General features: G+C 36.6%; 1 protein-coding gene across 1 annotated transcript; it reads right to left on the minus strand.

The window, feature by feature from the left end:
- Positions 1 to 12,595: 12,595 nt before the first annotated feature.
- Positions 12,596 to 15,983, minus strand: LOC135161335 (RB-associated KRAB zinc finger protein-like). The gene is made up of 2 exons (XM_064118810.1): positions 15,477 to 15,983; positions 12,596 to 14,446 (listed from the first exon to the last, which is right to left on the minus strand). The coding sequence occupies exons 1-2, from the start codon at positions 15,627 to 15,629 to the stop codon at positions 13,703 to 13,705; spliced, it is 897 nt and encodes a 298-aa protein (XP_063974880.1). The 5' UTR covers positions 15,630 to 15,983; the 3' UTR covers positions 12,596 to 13,702.
- Positions 15,984 to 16,977: the final 994 nt, after the last annotated feature.

The following is a 16,977-nucleotide window of genomic DNA, read 5'->3' on the forward strand; positions in this document are numbered from 1 at the left end:
ATTTTTTGGCTGATCAATCACAGTGGGATTATTAATTGAATGGATAATAGCGAGGAGTTCTACCCACTCTTGAAGTCATGGTGTCACGTGATGGTGAAATCAATTTGAAGTCCATTTAAAGCAACTGAAGTCACTAAAATCTATTGAAATCACGAAAATCGCCGTCTGTCAGTAGAATCATATATCGCTAACACTTAGCAGAACAAAAGAAAACCCCTCTCAACCAACATTTTTTTGGCAATCACTCATTCGCCTAAACCTCGCAACATCCACGGGCCTTAGGTATTGCGTCAAATTTAAGTATATATATATTTGTAGTACGTAAGGTATCAATTTTGCAATAAAGAGAAATTACGACTGAATTTATATGAAGTCGAGTTCAGAATTAAGTCTTCATGCCACCCAATTTGGCAGTGAATAGCCTCTCGAATAATAGCGATTCTGAATTTTTTTCATCTGTTGAATCGAGGATTCTCTCGAATATCACAAAGTTGTTGTACTTCCCTGAAAGAAGTGGAAACTTTACGCGTAATATATTTGCTAATTCGCTGCAGAACTCTTATTGGTTCCCAAATTTTTATCATTTTATTGGAAATTTTTGATTGACTATTCAGACTTTACAAATTATTTTTCTTATTATTGGTAAGGACCAAAGGAGCTGGAATAGGATAAGGGCTTGTATGAAATAGGACTACTTTTTAGCATGAAAAACAAAATGGGATTGAATAGTTCTTCCCATGTATTACAAATATTGATTACTCCTGTAATAATTATCAAGCAATATATTGAATAAATATAAAAAAGATTGGTAAATGGGGGGTTATGGAACGAGGACATGATTCAGATTGACAAATTAATATTAAATTGATGTCAACATTTTCGTCCACTTTTTAATTTTTTTCGTCGACGTTAATCGGCGTTCACTTCAATGCTGACTATAAGTAATTAGTCCACTATTATTAAAGCCATTTCTGCGAATTGGTGTACTAATAAAATTGGTAAAATATATATTTATATATGTTTTGATACGATAACTAATGACCTCCATAATCGTTTCAACAAAACTTCTACGTTAAACGAATTTATTTTTCCACTAAAAGTACGTGCAAAGTACATATTATTCATAAATTTACAAGCTACATCCACATTATAATTTCTTCTCCCGATTTTTCAAGATTTGGGTCTCCCCAACCTCTAACTGAAAAAATTAGTCCTTCACTAAACTTTACCACCTATCGTTCCCCTCTGGAACCCCTTCCCATTAAGTCTTAATATTATAATGGAGACATCATATTTGATCTACAGTATTTGCGCCTATAACCTGAACTCAGTGGTGATAAAAAACTCGAAGGGATGTCCTGTCTTCGTTTATAAGAGAGAAACACGCTGTTATTGCCGTACTCCGTTGTTTATATACATCTTCACCTAGAGGCCAGGGCGGGTGTTGGCCCGGGTATGAAAAATAACTCAAGAAGGAGAAGTATCACTTCCCCTCCCACCCGCCGCCACCCCCTCAGGGTCGTATCGGGCGTTAATGTTTCTATGGGGATTGATGTCCCGCCTTTATGGGTTATTTATTTAATACTGACAAATTCGCCCACCGTGCACTGAGGCCATCGTAGCCACTCTTCCCCACGTGTATAGATATATAATCAGTGGCCCCCGTACCGCTGCCCGATGCGCATCTTTTATGGCCTCCACGTTTAATGGCCTCCCTGAAAGATAGGATATCGTGATTCCCGATGGTTTTGTTCTTCCAGTCGATACAGAAAAGTCGCAGCTACAACACTCGGGTGTTGAATGTACCGACCAATATTTTTTTTTATTATTATTTACAATGGTCAAATCTGTACATAAGATTTATTTACACTGCCAACCTAATACTAATCAAATTAGGTGATAAGGAAAAAATATAAAATACCAAATGTAAATCACCCATTATACAGGCAACACTACTTTAAAGCAATAAAACAAATCTAATACTAAAGTTGTAACTCGCATTCCGTCAAATATTGACAAAATATTCCTATATATTCAAAGTCTATTCCATTTGGAAACAGACCTCCTTAGTCTAGTTAACAATTTGGTCCTTTGGACTTGGAAATTTGGGCAGTACCACAGGATATGATCAACATTTTCAGATTCTGCTCCGCATGAGCAGCTCGGGGCATTTATAATTCCAATTCAGTCTAGTTATGCTCCTAGATGGTAGTAGTTCTCCGTAATGAAGGTAACCGTTTACAGACAATTTTTCAGACGGGCTGAACTGTTAGGGAATTTCTACTGCTAGTTGGTGAAATGCGTGTGAAACTCATTAATCAGGTATTGAGTTTCAACTAGTAGTTATTGAAATTCTCGGTAAGTGGTAGGTAATCGGTTTTTCAGTAAGCAAGTGCTGACAAGGACTCGGAGAAATTTCATTCTGAATTATAGAAACAATGATCCACAATAAGGACCAGAAAACTTTGATCTAGCATTGAGGTGAGAGGCTCCTCGACTGCTCCGATGACATTACTTTAGCCATTTAAGATCATTAAATGGCCAAAAAGAAGACCTCGAAATCCAGAACAATTATTGAAGTTTACAAGAAGTGGTCTCAATTCACTAACGTCCACATCGCCCTCTCAGCTGCAACCAACCCAAATACTTCGAATCATCTCAAACATCATAATAATGAGTTATAAATGCTTCAACCAAACCGACGAAACCTTCCAGACTGATTCCAGAACGAGATTATGGTCATTGCCTTCTGTAATAATCGTCATATCTACCCACACACCGCCATTTATGACGCATTTGCCAACGTAACACGACAATGATTATCACGATAGAATCGTAGTTCGAACGGATGCGGGCAACCGGATGAATCGGGTAATGTCAATTGGATCAAAACATACCCCACGATATGTCATGAGCTGTCTCCACCACTAATAAACGCCCATCAATTCCCTGTAAAACGCATCCCATTTTTCGTCTTTCTCTTCTGTTTGTAAAAGTCCTCATCTTACCTCATCTTGTCAATATCAGACAATCTTTTTTTCTTCTTCTACTTTTAGTTTATCCTTTGACGTCAAACGAAACGTCTGATCGTTCTTCATGAAGCACTGGAGGACGAGGAAAAAAGATATTGCGATTATCCATTTGTTTACCAAAAAAGAGTCTCATAAATAAGGATCCTTTGAAACGCGTCCTACGAGTCTTATCTGTCTGGGGGTGAGATTCTTATATAAGGTGGTAAAAGAGGGCGAGGATGCCTCCACCATCGATCCAATCTCGAGTACATGTTGCCCCCCCCCCCTCTTCATCACTTGCCAAAAACCAGACTCGAAATACGATAATGGTACAGGTGGAAGGCAGGTTAAAGGATTAAGCCTCAGCTTGGAAACATTCCTATCGAAAGTCGATCAGTGTTGGGGTGAATTTGTTGGCTTGAATAGCACCACCCCATGTTGGCATTGGCCTCTCAGTGGATGGGGGTAAGGTAACGAACAAACGAGCCTAGATGGTGAAGAGTATGAGGAAGATGGGGAGCATTATGAGGGCGTTGGGTGAGCTGATCAAAGACGAAGAAGCTTTGAGGAGGAAAATTGGTAAAGAGGGAACTTATTCCCTTCTAAAGCTTTTCCCAGCCTTCATGCTTCACCAGGCTGCTTTATGGGATGAGGGGGTAGGGGGTGGGTAGACAACATCAAAACTAATACTCTGTTATATCAGGAGTTAGAGGTGTTGAGGAATTATGTCATTTACTCGTTTCCATCGATTTTGCTTTGAGCTGGAGCATCATCAACGTAAAGGTTGACGACTTTTTACCATTTTAAGTGGATTTATTCATCCTACATGGGAGTAGATGAAAATTAAGAAGCGGACTATCTTGCAGGGAATGCAGCATTTCATCCTCGCAACGATCGAATCTTCCTTTCCTTTACAGATTTCCTGAAGGATTTGAGCAAGAATCTTTGACTTGTACCGAAGACAAATTTTTGGAAATTAGTACTCGTAATGAAATTACTTACTTCGAACATTATTATAAAAAGAGCAAAAAAATTTGGGGATTGGCTATATTGAATCCACTGATGATACTGACCACGCTATGAAAAGTATCATCAAAAATTTATTAATGGACTGCAAAGTGAAGGTTATTTTTTACCTTGTGAAATACGCTATTTTCTGAAAATTTCAAAGATCACGATTATTTTGTTAATTGAATAGTTTTTCATCTTATCTGAATGAGTTATTGAAAACAACTCAACGTTGAAGAAATACGACGGCAATTTATGTATATTTTTGGTGAAAAAAAAAACTTCTTTGGAGCAGAAAGAATCAACAGATTTGAATGCATAAATAACAAAAAAAAGTCATCAGTGCTTATTTCAAAATTAAATTCAAAAAAAATTATGCGAAAGATCCACCAGTTGACCTTGATCACTGGATCTTTTTCAATCTATCTTGCTGGACATTTAATTGGTGATGGCGGATATCTTTTTACTGAGGCACTTCTAATTCTTCTGTCCTCGCAGTGGTGAATTGTCCGTCCCCATCGGCCACAACGTCGTATATAACAATATAGGAGAGCTGTCCCCAAGTCCTATCCTCCTATAGATAGAGAAACATTAAGTGTCCCCGATGGCGACCTTCCACACATGAGATTCACCTACTCCGTTTGTATGAAAATGTATCTGTATGGGGTACACTGGAAGCCATCAGTGAGCATGTTGGATACCGATGGCGACCCTTCTTTCATTTCATGTCTTATAAATGTCGCAACAGTAGCTCGATGGTTGATATTTGTTAGCGAGATGGAGGGAAACATTTGAGCACCTCTGGAGAAACTCCTGGAACACCGCAAAAGGCACTCTAACGATTCTGGGGGTTGAAGGAATATTGGGTCATAAATGTTTATATTGCGCTCAGTGTGTCCGGTAATACTGATATTGGCAAGTTATTGGGATCCTCCCTTCTCTCTCTTTGCGGGTACCTTTGAACGATTATTGGGAAATCTCGGCGTTTCTGATCCGACCTTCCCATTCGCTAATCCTGGAGGGGGGGGTGAGATCGGAGGGGTGCGTGTGTGGATATCTCGGTTTTACGGAACTACCGCAAACGAGGAAGGAAAAGTTTAATTGGATATATCGGGGATGGACGGATTGACGATAGATTCACTGGGGAAACAGGTGTTTCAAATTGGAATTAGAAAGTTTTTCGATTCTTCAGGGGTGGATGGGGGTGATCAACTGAATTACGGTCTTCTATTTATTGGTTTAACCAGTTCAGAAGCGCGGTAGCGGAGGTGATCCTGATGCAAATTTTTTTGGATTTTCTCGAAACAACAGGGAAGATGAGGGCAAAACGGATCAGAGAGGCAATATGGATTATTGGGTGTTGGATTTTCATAAAATAAATAGAGAACAAAAGTCAATCTTATTCTCTTCTGAGTGTTGAAAGACATTTTTATGGGTTCGAATTCTGAGAAGTGTGAGGTATGACATTTAGGCTTGTTTATAAGTATGAAGACAAAGTGGGATGAATAGGACTGTTTGTATTGAGAACATGTGGTTGGAAGGTCCAGGGTGTTGTTTCCCTTTGTAGACCTGGTCAGTTCGTCTAAGAAATCGGTATAGAGTGGACCTGTCTTCCGAGCATAATTATTTTGACTTGAAATATAAAGAATAAAATAGTTTAAAATCACTTATTGAATTGTTCTTATTTCTTATAACCCATTTCCAATATTGGGTAAAACAGAAAATTTGAACATTTTTCAAAGTTATACAACAAATGAGGAGGAAGCAAAATTGTGAATGAAACGAGCGGCTGATAGTACCTGCGATTCAAGAACTGCATTAGAGCCTGAAGGGAAATTGCTTTTTGTGACTGAAGTTATAAAATTACAAGGGGGACATTTTGTTGCTAATTTACCCCCTAGTTCTTTTACCATCCGTTCTGTCAAGAAGCAAGATGCAAGATTGATAGCGCGATTAGAAGTCAGTGAAACGTGAGAACAAAAACGCGGTAAATTTTCAATAAAAAACATTTCTCTCCGTTTTTCTCGAAAAGTTCGAACGAACTAAAAATCTACAAATCGTCTCGTGACACGTGTAGTGCAAAAAAAAATTTACTAAAAAAATAACATCAGATAATATCTAATAACCATAGCAGCATAAATAAAGATTATTTCTTCCAAAAAATCCCCGGATCACATGAAAAATCCAATTTAATGATAACACACTAACAAAATGACAAATAGAAAAAAGTAACAATCAATTAACCATTATCTTGTGATTTGTTACTTTCGCTTAATACAGGACTAAGGTATATTAAAAGATATCAGATTGTAGTTTACTACTGGTGTATTTGGCCTCGTCCACGGCTGACACTCGCTCCCAGACCCAATCAACTGATATCGTGAGGGCTTAAGCTCCCCCGAAGAGCCGCAACTCCTGATACGACTGCAGGGTGGTAGTTCGACGCTTGGGTTAGTCAGCTCTGATCACGAGTTAGTGGTTTAAGGATGAGGAAACCCAGCGTAGCCCGGTTACGAAGGTGGTAGTGGGGAGGAGAAGGGGGTTGGAGTTGCTTGGTTGAAACCCAAGGAAGTCGAAGTGAGACAGTAAGTGCCAGGGTCCAAGCTGACTTTATGTCGGTACGTAAGCCGGTTATAGGCGCTGCCAATGTTATTTGATGGCCAAATGCACTTCGCCCTCGTGAAACAACCCCTACCCTCTCCCTTCCACTCTTTTACTCACCTATATATCCGCAATATCCGATCTCCATCGTCCAGTGGTGTCTTCCAGAAACCCATCGACAATATCGACCGGAGAAATGAGGGACTGAAACGAGCTCATTTTCACCCCTCTCACTGAAAAATGGTGAACAGCATTTATCTTTCCGGAAAAAAGGTATTTCAAAATCTTCTCTTCTGGCAAAAATGTATCTCCAAGTTTTAGCTTGTGCAAAATTCCCTTTGAAACGATTGCTTGACGGATAAAAGATCTATTCTGGAATTCCCTCGGTAATTTTGTTTTCTTTCGGTGCTTTTTTGTGAAATATTTACCTCCAAGTAAGTGTTTTTGTGCGAGCTTTTGTTTCTCTGTTGGTTTTCAATCAATTAAATGACTTCAGCTTTGTTCATTGTTTTTATTTACTGCCCAAATTAGTACTTTTTGGCTCTTAACCACCTGAAAGTAAATGTAGTTCAATTATGTATTAGTGTGCTAGTTTCAATAATATTCACAGTTTGATATTGTAAGCAATGTATGCTATCGTATCTATTTCACGAAAATTTTCAGACCTGCATCAAGATCTTTGTATTTTATCTTTCATGATAGCCGTATCAGTGTGAGTTTGTTCTGATTTCAGCAAATCCAAAAAATAATAGATATTGATGTGGCTGACTAGAGAGAATTTTTTGTAGAGTGACTTTTTTCAGGAGTTTTTTTTCCAGCAGGGCGTTTTTCAATGAAAGTTGTTTTCAAAAGGGGAATTTTCGAAGGACCATTTTCCGACGACTTTTTATTGATAAGGATTTATTCTGAGAACTTTGAAAAATCAATGTAAAAATAAAAAGAGTAGGTCCTTACCCTGTGTCTCAGTGGCAGAACGCAAGGCGGGGATGAAAGACGTTGGCTGTATCTTCGAAGATACCCTCTCTTTTCCCTTTATTAATACCTCGACGCGCCCACAAACCTAATGAATTCTTCAGTGAGATCAAAAAAAAGGAAGTATCCGAGTTTTTTAGGAGCTACAAGGCTGGGGGGTGAAGCACCCCTCACAAATTGAACACGAAATTGAGCGCAATTTTAACCACAGTAAGCGATTAAACACCAGTTCAATTTTAGCCACCCCACTGCAAGGGAGGGACAATCTGATTTCTCCAACGATACGGATATTTTTGGGAAGTTTATGGGGATGATAAGGAGTGGTATCCAATTTTTTTTTCTCCAGTTTCGGCGCGACCGAAGGATTAATGGCACAACATCGCGATTGTAATCAATTTCATATGCTCAGACAAAAACAAATTGCAGATTGCAATTATTGTTTTTTATTTATTTGCTTTGATGTTGTTCATGGGTCGAACTAGATTAATTATTTACACATTTTTGAATGAATGTTAAATATCAGATTGGTTAATCTTCTTAATTTTTATAAAGTCAGTCTCTGCAGTTTGATATTTCTGTTCTGGGATAACAAGACGCAAATCTAGGATAAACAGCCAAAGATATTTGATTTTAATTGACTGTTCAATCATTTTGAAGAACGAAAATCTCTAAATATAAACAATCCAAGTAGTTTTTAATCTTGATAGCTCCTAATTTATTGCAAATGGCAAAATCACGCTTTGCCACAGGGGATAAACATGAAAATCTTTGCAATCAAAATCTCATCTCATCCGTAGCTCAGCGGCCTTTAAGTTTTTTTCCAATAATTGTCACCTAAATAAATAAATAAATGAATACTCAATTATTTACGTGAACATAAAAATATTTAAAATTGAAAAAAATTATTTATAAAATCCCCGTTCAATGGAATATTAATACTTTCTCAACGACACTATTGTTAAAATCGTCACTCTGGTTATCCTTATTATAAAAGCAGAAGCACATAAATTAAGTTAGCCACATAGGCCATCGGCTAGCATCATCCGTAAGACCTTTTCCTAATTGGTCAATGTGTTCGAGGCGGGAAATTTAAATAGGTCGCGCGGAGCGCACATTCGGTCTCGTGTTATCGAAAAAGGGACCAGAACCGTTTTTATTCTCAAAAACAGAAAAATAAAATTTTGAAAAAGATTAAAATATTCAATTGTTAAAGCTCCTCTTTTTCCAATAATTTTCAAGACTTCATAGACACTCCGGGGAACCCCCAACGGAGATGCACAAATTCACCAACTGATATCATAGAGGCGCTGGAGTATGAAATCTTAGGCAGTGGTAGTGGAAATTGGTGCTAGGCGACTGCATGTCTTAGGGTGATTGGAAGTTATGACTCCTAAACCGTGCTCCAGGGCGTCGGAAGGACTTGACACAGGTCGGATACCGCCTCGTAAAATGTTATGAGAATTAATGTTGGACTCAATGTCGCACCGTCTTGTATCTCCTCTTCCAATTCCTCTACCCTTCCAATTCACTAGTTTACTATTTTGCCACAACAGTCATTTTTTCTTTAGGCATGAGTCCTGGCTGGTCGTACATGGAAACAAATTTCTGGTACTTTATAAAATGCTACCGCTGAAATTAACTTTGCTATGGTAATAATTAAAAAATCCAATCGAGTATTTCTAAGCTTTGTTTATATTCTGGTACTTATTTGGGTTATTCATAGAGAATTTTGAAAAACATTTTAGAGAAAGTACAAAATTAAAATTTAGTATGGTAAAAATAAAACTTGGAAAAATCACACAGTAAACTAGAGAGGAGACTATTTTAGGACGTCATTCAATCCAAGTATGGTCCGCCACAGCAATGCTAAGATAGCAATTTTTTCTGTGAAGTTCTTGGCGTGTAAAATTACTTAAAAGTGATAAATTGCCAAGAAGTACTTTGTTGGGTCAATTCGAAATTCTCAAATATAAGGAATTTTTTTGAGTTGGATGGCAATAAAATATTTGACTCAAGACGTCTTCAATGTAAACGAGATTGTTCATTTTTCGGCTGTAAATATTGTCTCCATACAATTATTGTTTTTATTAAGCAATCTCTCCCTTCGGTTCTTCTAATTTACATTTCAACATTTACTACAAACGGCTGACCACGAAAAAATTACCAGTGGGTTGGTAAGGAATTTCTAAAAAACATATCAAAATACTTTAGGCATTTTAACAGAAAATTAACATGTCAAATTAATAAAAAATTATGCACCGCGTACGCTCGAAATTGATGACCTGTATCGACAGACAATTTATAGTGATACTTTCTTGATGTAAAAATGTTTTTTTATTTATGTATTGACCCAAGAGTGGAAGACGATTAGCCATTATCGACTAGTAGTCATATTTTTCAAAAGCTTAGTTTTTTTCATTCATGACATCACCTCTCTTCTAGGCTCAGGCTATTCCCCCTGTTTCATAGACGAATCATTTATTACTAATATTGGTTTGGACTCAAATGATGGGAACAATCAACATGTGACATAGATTTGAATTGGTTGAGTAGTAGTTTTGATCATCTGATCTACCTCATGAAGACGACATGCATCGGCAATCAACGGATGCTTCCGGTGTTCGCCCACTAGCCAATATAAACGTTGGGTCATTAACTGGTCACTGTGGTGTTCCGTCGTATGTCACTTTATACGATGATTTAGTGGATGCATTGATTGGGTCGATCAGAGGCCATATCATCTCGTTTAGACTCTGGCATCATCGGTATTACGGGCATTCATAGATGGGGAGGATGATCAGATCAATTTCGTTTCGTTTGAGTACATTTCTATTTTCGGTTTGGAATGAATTGACAGCCGAGAATTGGCATTAGCAACTTTGACAATTCGTAGTAGTTGAATAAAAATGATGGATAAATTTTCATAGGTAACATTGCATAAACATATTTTTGTATTGGAGTTCAAGGTAACAAAAATTATCTAAAAATCAATTCGTTAGTCGAAATGTCAAAAAAATTATTTTCGTTACTGCTGTTACATTCAGCCCATGTTGAAAAGTGCCTTTTCGTTTACTTGCAAACGACTTGTATCGAAATATACTATTTCAAAATTTTCTATGACTAGCATAGTATAATTAGATATTACTTCTTTCATGTTGCATAGTTTATTTTTAAAAATCGTTTTGGTCAAAAATAAATTCGCGCTTATCTAATGCTGATTGTAGATAGTAGTGTTGTTGAAAATATTTATCTTCATTGATTTTAAACTGGTCTCTGTCTGTGTTTATACTGCGAACGCATTTTCCCAAATTTCAACTGTAGTACCATTAAATTTTACTATGCTACATATAAAATTTTCAAGTCAATGACATGTGGTTTCGTAGTGCGATGTTCCATAGCAATTTTTACTGTGGTAACATTTTATGAACTACTAACAATTTCTTTCCGTGCAGTATCACCAGACCGTCCAAACCCAAGAGAATATAACGTCGTATCCCTCACGCAAAGAACAAAAAAAAAAAAACACAACACTGAGAAACACTGGCTGTATTCATCCGTGTTCGAAAGTAACTCCGTGCCAAAAAGGGACCGCAGAATTTCTGTCAGTTGGCTTTTCTCTGTGACAGTGGTCCACGATGGAGGAACAAACTTTGTTACATTTTTGGTCAAGTCCACATCCACGAAATATACCTGGACATACGGTTTAAGTGGATCAAAGGGATAGAATATACGTTAACTCGTATGTGAATATACATGAAAAAAAAACATCCCCCTCACACCACCCCTCAGGGAAAATATAACCGTTGTGCGTTGGTGGCAAGCCCGAAGCGTCGTATGTCCATGATTTTCTTTGAGAAAATCTGCACTTTAATTATGAAACTTTCCCCAGATAAAAATCACTTTTTTTTCCTCTTTCACAGGAATAATTGCATTTCTTTTGCCAGACGTACATGCAGAAAAACTAATCGTAAAATAGGAGATTTAAAATGTAATTTACGCGATTTTTAAACACGTAATTTACGATTTTGAAAACGTAAATTGCGTCTCAAAAAAACGTAAATTACGGTTTTGAAAGGGAAAATTACGACTGTCAAAATGTAAGTAACAATGCTGAACAATGTCCGAATTGCTCAGATTTTCCATTAGAGTTCTGCAACTGCAAAAATGCAAAGTAATTTGATAGCGTTCTTCGTAATATTTTCGAAAAAGTTTTAAATATTTTTTGCAAAATTGTCTCTGACAATTGGCCCAGATGGTTCAGAATCATCTAAATCGTAAAGATTTCATACTGGCAAAAGAAGTTTTCTTTTTCCTATTGCAATTACGATTTGATTAATCAATTTTACGTGATTGAGATCTCGTAAATGACGAGGAAAGGAGCGTAAATCGCAAGGTTGGTTTACGTCCCAAAAAAACGTAATTTACGACTTCGGATCACGTAATGTAAGTTTTTAAAATTGTAATTTACGTGTTTAAAAATTGCATAAAGTACGTTATTAATCTCGTATTTTCCGATTAGTTTTTTTCCGTATATGATTATTCCCGTGTTCGTTAATACAAGATATGGAAAAAAATGTCCTCTCTCCATGAAAATGAGAATGAAAGAGAGACTGAGCGAATGAGATTTCTCAGTTTTTTCTAGAGTGTTGACTACTGAGACGTGCCTCGAGGACTTTTACTGAAGAATTTTAGCGTTAAAAAATGAAAATATTCCAAACACATGGGCTTGAATTTACAGAAACGGAAATAATTAGAACTTCGAAGTGAAAACGATGTACGTGTATTTGTGGTGGTTGAGAAGCAGGCTCAAATGCCATTGTACAAACCGTTGAGTATGAGCCACATGGATTTCTTACGAAACGAATTATGTATTGCACTCCACCGAAAATCCAACAAGCGAAACACACAGGGCTTGGGCATTTCCCTATAGCTGCTTGGCTGTGCATGTACACTCACTTGGGCTGTTACTACTGCTGGGGTATTTTACTGGGAAAATCCACCAGTGAAACAAAGGCGCCGACGGCGAATTAAGTACGATATTTTAACGCTCGACTTAATTGCATTAATTTAAAAGCAAAGAGAACTGGTGGGTGGGTGTTCTCATTTTCAAAAAGGTATTGAGGAGAGGAAGAGAGGGACAAAAAAGGTGAATGTAGTAACACATGTCAGTTGCTCTAGTTTTCCATTTTATGGTGAATTTTCATCATTTTTTTACGCAATACTTTTAAAGTTTTTACCGGTGAATTGTGGTGAGGTATTTCATGTCAAATGACGCGACCGTTGATGCACCTTTTCGAAATTAATATCGATTGATTTCGCATGAGATTGGCAGTCTGCGAAGAGTTATTCTCAACTTTTTTTCTATTTCTTTCGACAGAATCTTTCGTAGACAGAATTTTTTTTTAATCACTACAGTTGTCGGGTTGATTTTTATTGATTACATGTCAACACTTTCTATTTTTTATCATCAAACAGAATTTTTTTAGTGTCTTTTAGAGCTAGTCTGAGCTTTTGAATGCATTTTAGTCAAATTTTTTTAGCTTCCGAACTCAGAAGACATTCAATTTCGAAACGAAAACAGTGAAATGTAAAATAACTTCTGGCCGAAACTCAACGTGTGTGATCAGTCGAAATACTTTTTCGATTCAATTTATAAACAAAAATAAGATGGCAAAATTTAGAAAATACCAGTTTTCTAATGAAAAAAAATCACCCAAGATTTCCTTATTGGCTACAGAAAACAGAAGATTGCCACAGCATATGAAGGAAAATAGGGTGAAATGAACGCGAAATGAAGAAAAAAAAAAGTTCAATTTGGTAATGGGTGACGGTTCATTTGAGATGTAACACGGCTTTCCTCATACTTTTTTCCACAATTTTCCACAGCAATTATCTGAATTCTCGAGTTATTTGTCTCTCACAATCGCAATTGAACAAAAACGAGTGAGGACATATGGATTTACGTATGAATTTTCCAAATTAGAACAAAATTAACAAGCAATAAGTTATCCCTAGAATCCTACTCAACTAATATCTCCTGCAATGAAAAAAAATTTATTTTCAATATTTTATCAGTGCTCGCAATATTTATCAAAATTAATGAAAATATTCTATACAAGCGCTTCACTTTCACCGGGCGTATCCTTCTTATGATAATGTTTCTGATGATTGTCCAGTGACAATGAACCCTTGAAGTACTTATCACAAATTTCGCAGTGATAATTGAATCGATTCTCGTGTCCTTTGATGTGTTTGTTCAACAAATCCTTTCTACTGAACGTTCGTTCGCAATAAATACAGGGAAACTTGTCAGGATTCGTGTGGAATGTGTTGTGACGAGTCAAGTTATCCTGTCTCGAGTACTTTTTGGTGCAGATGTCACAGGTGTACTTAGTTCTCTCTGAATGTGATCTCTGGTGATAACGCAAGTAACGTTTCTGCGTAAACGTTTTGTTGCACGCACAGCATGCTATTTTGTTGAGTTCATTAACAATCGGCTTCTGGTGCAGCACGAGACTGCTCTCATCGGGAAATTGCTTCTTGCAGAATGGACACGAGTAGGTGACAGCGTTTTTGGTGCCTTTTAGGTTCTCCACGAACAGTGGATCGGTCAGCATTTTGTACAGAAATGTGTCCTTGAATTCTTTGGTCTGTCTTGATGGTGGTGGAGAATTATTGGGTGGACTTGGTGGCCGGGCCTTTGTCGATAGATCAATCGGTTCGCACAGTGATAATGTAGCGGCGGAGTAATCCAATGGTAAACACGTCTCTGTCTCTTTCCAGCAATCGTCGCAAGGGGACGATGGTCCTGTTATCGTCAAATCAAGGACATTCCAAATTCCGATACATTCTTTCTGTTGAAGGAGGAAGGAAGTCAGTTTAATCGTCGGTAGTATTTGAACTTAGACGAGGTAAATGAGGCAACGGCTGACCCGTATTATTTTGGAAATTTATTTTCCACTTTTCGACTAGTACAAGCTCTCAGTATTTTTTTCAACTGACAATCTCTCAGATACAATTATTTTATTGATTTGAGTTTTATTTGATCAATTTTTTTTGCCTGCCAACCTTTGGTTTTCTACTGTCTTCTAGGAGCTCATAGAACTAAATTGGAAATCCTACATTTGGAACATTTTGATATTTTTCACTTTTTGTTTTGAAAATCAAATTGTATTCTTTTAGAAAATGTCTGTACCATATAAGACTGAAAATTTTGGCATACTATCAAGTAAAATTCTATTATTGGAATGACGATTATCAAAACCAAAGGAAAAAAAAATTATATTTCCGAAAAAATCTAAAGAAAATGAGAGATTATTTTGAGTTCCTCGGTCCCAGTAAAAATCGTCACCAGTTTCCAAGAAAATAAATGAGGCTCAGTCGTTGACTCACTTGTTGTAAAAAACCGCAAATAATCATTCATGATCACTGAAAGAAAAATCCTATAAATAGAATAAACCATTTTAGAGGGATTTTTATAAACTTGTTGCAAATGCATTTTTAAATAATTTCCTAAACTATTTTCAAATTATTGAAAAACAATTATTTGGTCATTGTAATTCTCTTCAGATGCTCTACAAAGATATTTTTATAATAGCAAATGGAAATTCCTCGCAAAAAATGTTGTATGACAAACAAATATTGAATTGAAAAGAATTTCCGACGATGAATTGTTTAGCATTACCGACATTTGTGACAAACAAAAAATTATTCTTAATGATTTTTTTGGGTTTTCCCTCCTCCTTTTTATTTCTTTCTTCCTCAAACTCCCAACAAAATTCTTCAAGTAATCCTTTATTTTTCCTTCTAAAATAACTCCGAACTAATTCATCAAATAAATCACTAGCTCAATAACTTGCCGAAATAATGGTAGGAAATTCGCACCTGTTTGGATTTAGAAGACGATTCCTCAGACATTTGCGACAAATTCTCTCGCGACGATGAACTATCTTTCCCAGAATCCCTCGTGACCTCATCGTTAATTTGTTTATCATTGTTCATTCTCACTGTACGCTTTGGTGAACTCTTCACACGCATGATACACCTTGTCAACTTCCGTCAACACAAACGCCCACCTCTTGGCCCCAATTTTTATCTCCCCCAAAATGTTCAAACAATGACAGTGAGACCGTCGTTCAGCTGCCAACACTGTTGATCCTCAGAGTGAGAGATTAGAGGTACGTACTCTCCTGGAAGTACTCACTCAATCACCAGTGAATCGATACTGACCAGGAAACGATATACACACCGATTACGATGACATTAACATTGTGGAGTTCGTCCTCTGTCTTTCCCGAATCGTATGAAAACTTTACATCCCAAACACAATCCTGTAAACAATGGGCCATCGTCTGACCCACAGGATTGACACGTGTTGACCTTGACGATACAATACTCAATCCTCAACCACAAATTCTCCGTAAACTCCACAGAAATTGGTCTGGTTCTCTCCGTCTCTCTTCGACTCATTCCTTAATCAAAATAATGAATAGACAAAACGTCCATTTCGAAGAAACCGTGAATGTTTTGAATAGAATTAAATATAAATTAAATTTGAGAGATAAATAACGCGGTTAGAAAATGCAAGCGCAATTAATATTATGCTGAGGAAAATATGATTTTTGTCTCTCCTTATTTTTTTTCAAAAGGAAAAAATGGTAATTTCGAAAAAAGTCGGAGTTATTTAAATAAGTGGAAAAATCAGTGAATAATTCTAGAGATTTAGTACATAGTGATTTGTGTAAATAATGGAGAAACATTTTATTTTGATTCAATTCAACAGAGATAACTATTTGTTTTATTATTTGGAGGGAAAAGAAAAGAGCACACTCACGGGATTTTCAATGGTGGACTGTAAAGAATTCACCAATAAAGAAAACAGTGCGAAAATTTTTGAGCCCTTGATCTTTCTTATGACCTTTTTAGCAGTAATAAAGTATAATACAGTTGTGCTAAATTTTTTTAACAAGAAACGTTAATTTTTGCTTAGTTTTTAGGAATTTATTGAATGTGTCAAGAGACAGTTTTCAATAACTTATCAACATTCAACAAATTGTCAACTATTCTTGAACGACTTTGTTGAAATCGTTAATTTGCTTCGCAATATTACAAATGGAAGTCAACGAGGCTCTGCTACTCTAAATCCTACGGGGTAAAATAGGCTCGTACTTTGCTCTAGTGTAGTAGAACAAAATTATCCAAAAAAATATAAATTTTCCCAATACCCTGTAATGTTCTAAAAAAATGACGCAAATAATCTCAAAAATTAAAAACAAAATCCGAGTCATTCCAACCCCAAGTTCAATTGTAGTCTTCACTTTCGAGACACCAAATAACTGAAATTTGCAAGAAAATAAATTATACGAACAAGGCAAGTGCATAATGA

This window comes from Diachasmimorpha longicaudata, chromosome 4 (assembly GCF_034640455.1).
Source record: "Diachasmimorpha longicaudata isolate KC_UGA_2023 chromosome 4, iyDiaLong2, whole genome shotgun sequence".
Lineage (NCBI taxonomy): Eukaryota > Metazoa > Arthropoda > Insecta > Hymenoptera > Braconidae > Diachasmimorpha > Diachasmimorpha longicaudata.

Excerpts from the sequence above, each read along its gene's own strand:
- LOC135161335 (XM_064118810.1), bottom strand. The coding sequence starts at position 15,629 with ATGCGTGTGAAGAGTTCACCAAAGCGTACAGTGAGAATGAACAATGAT. Across the intron at positions 14,447-15,476 it reads CGTCTTCTAAATCCAAACAG|AAAGAATGTATCGGAATTTG; the intron begins GTGCGAATTTCC and ends CTCCTTCAACAG.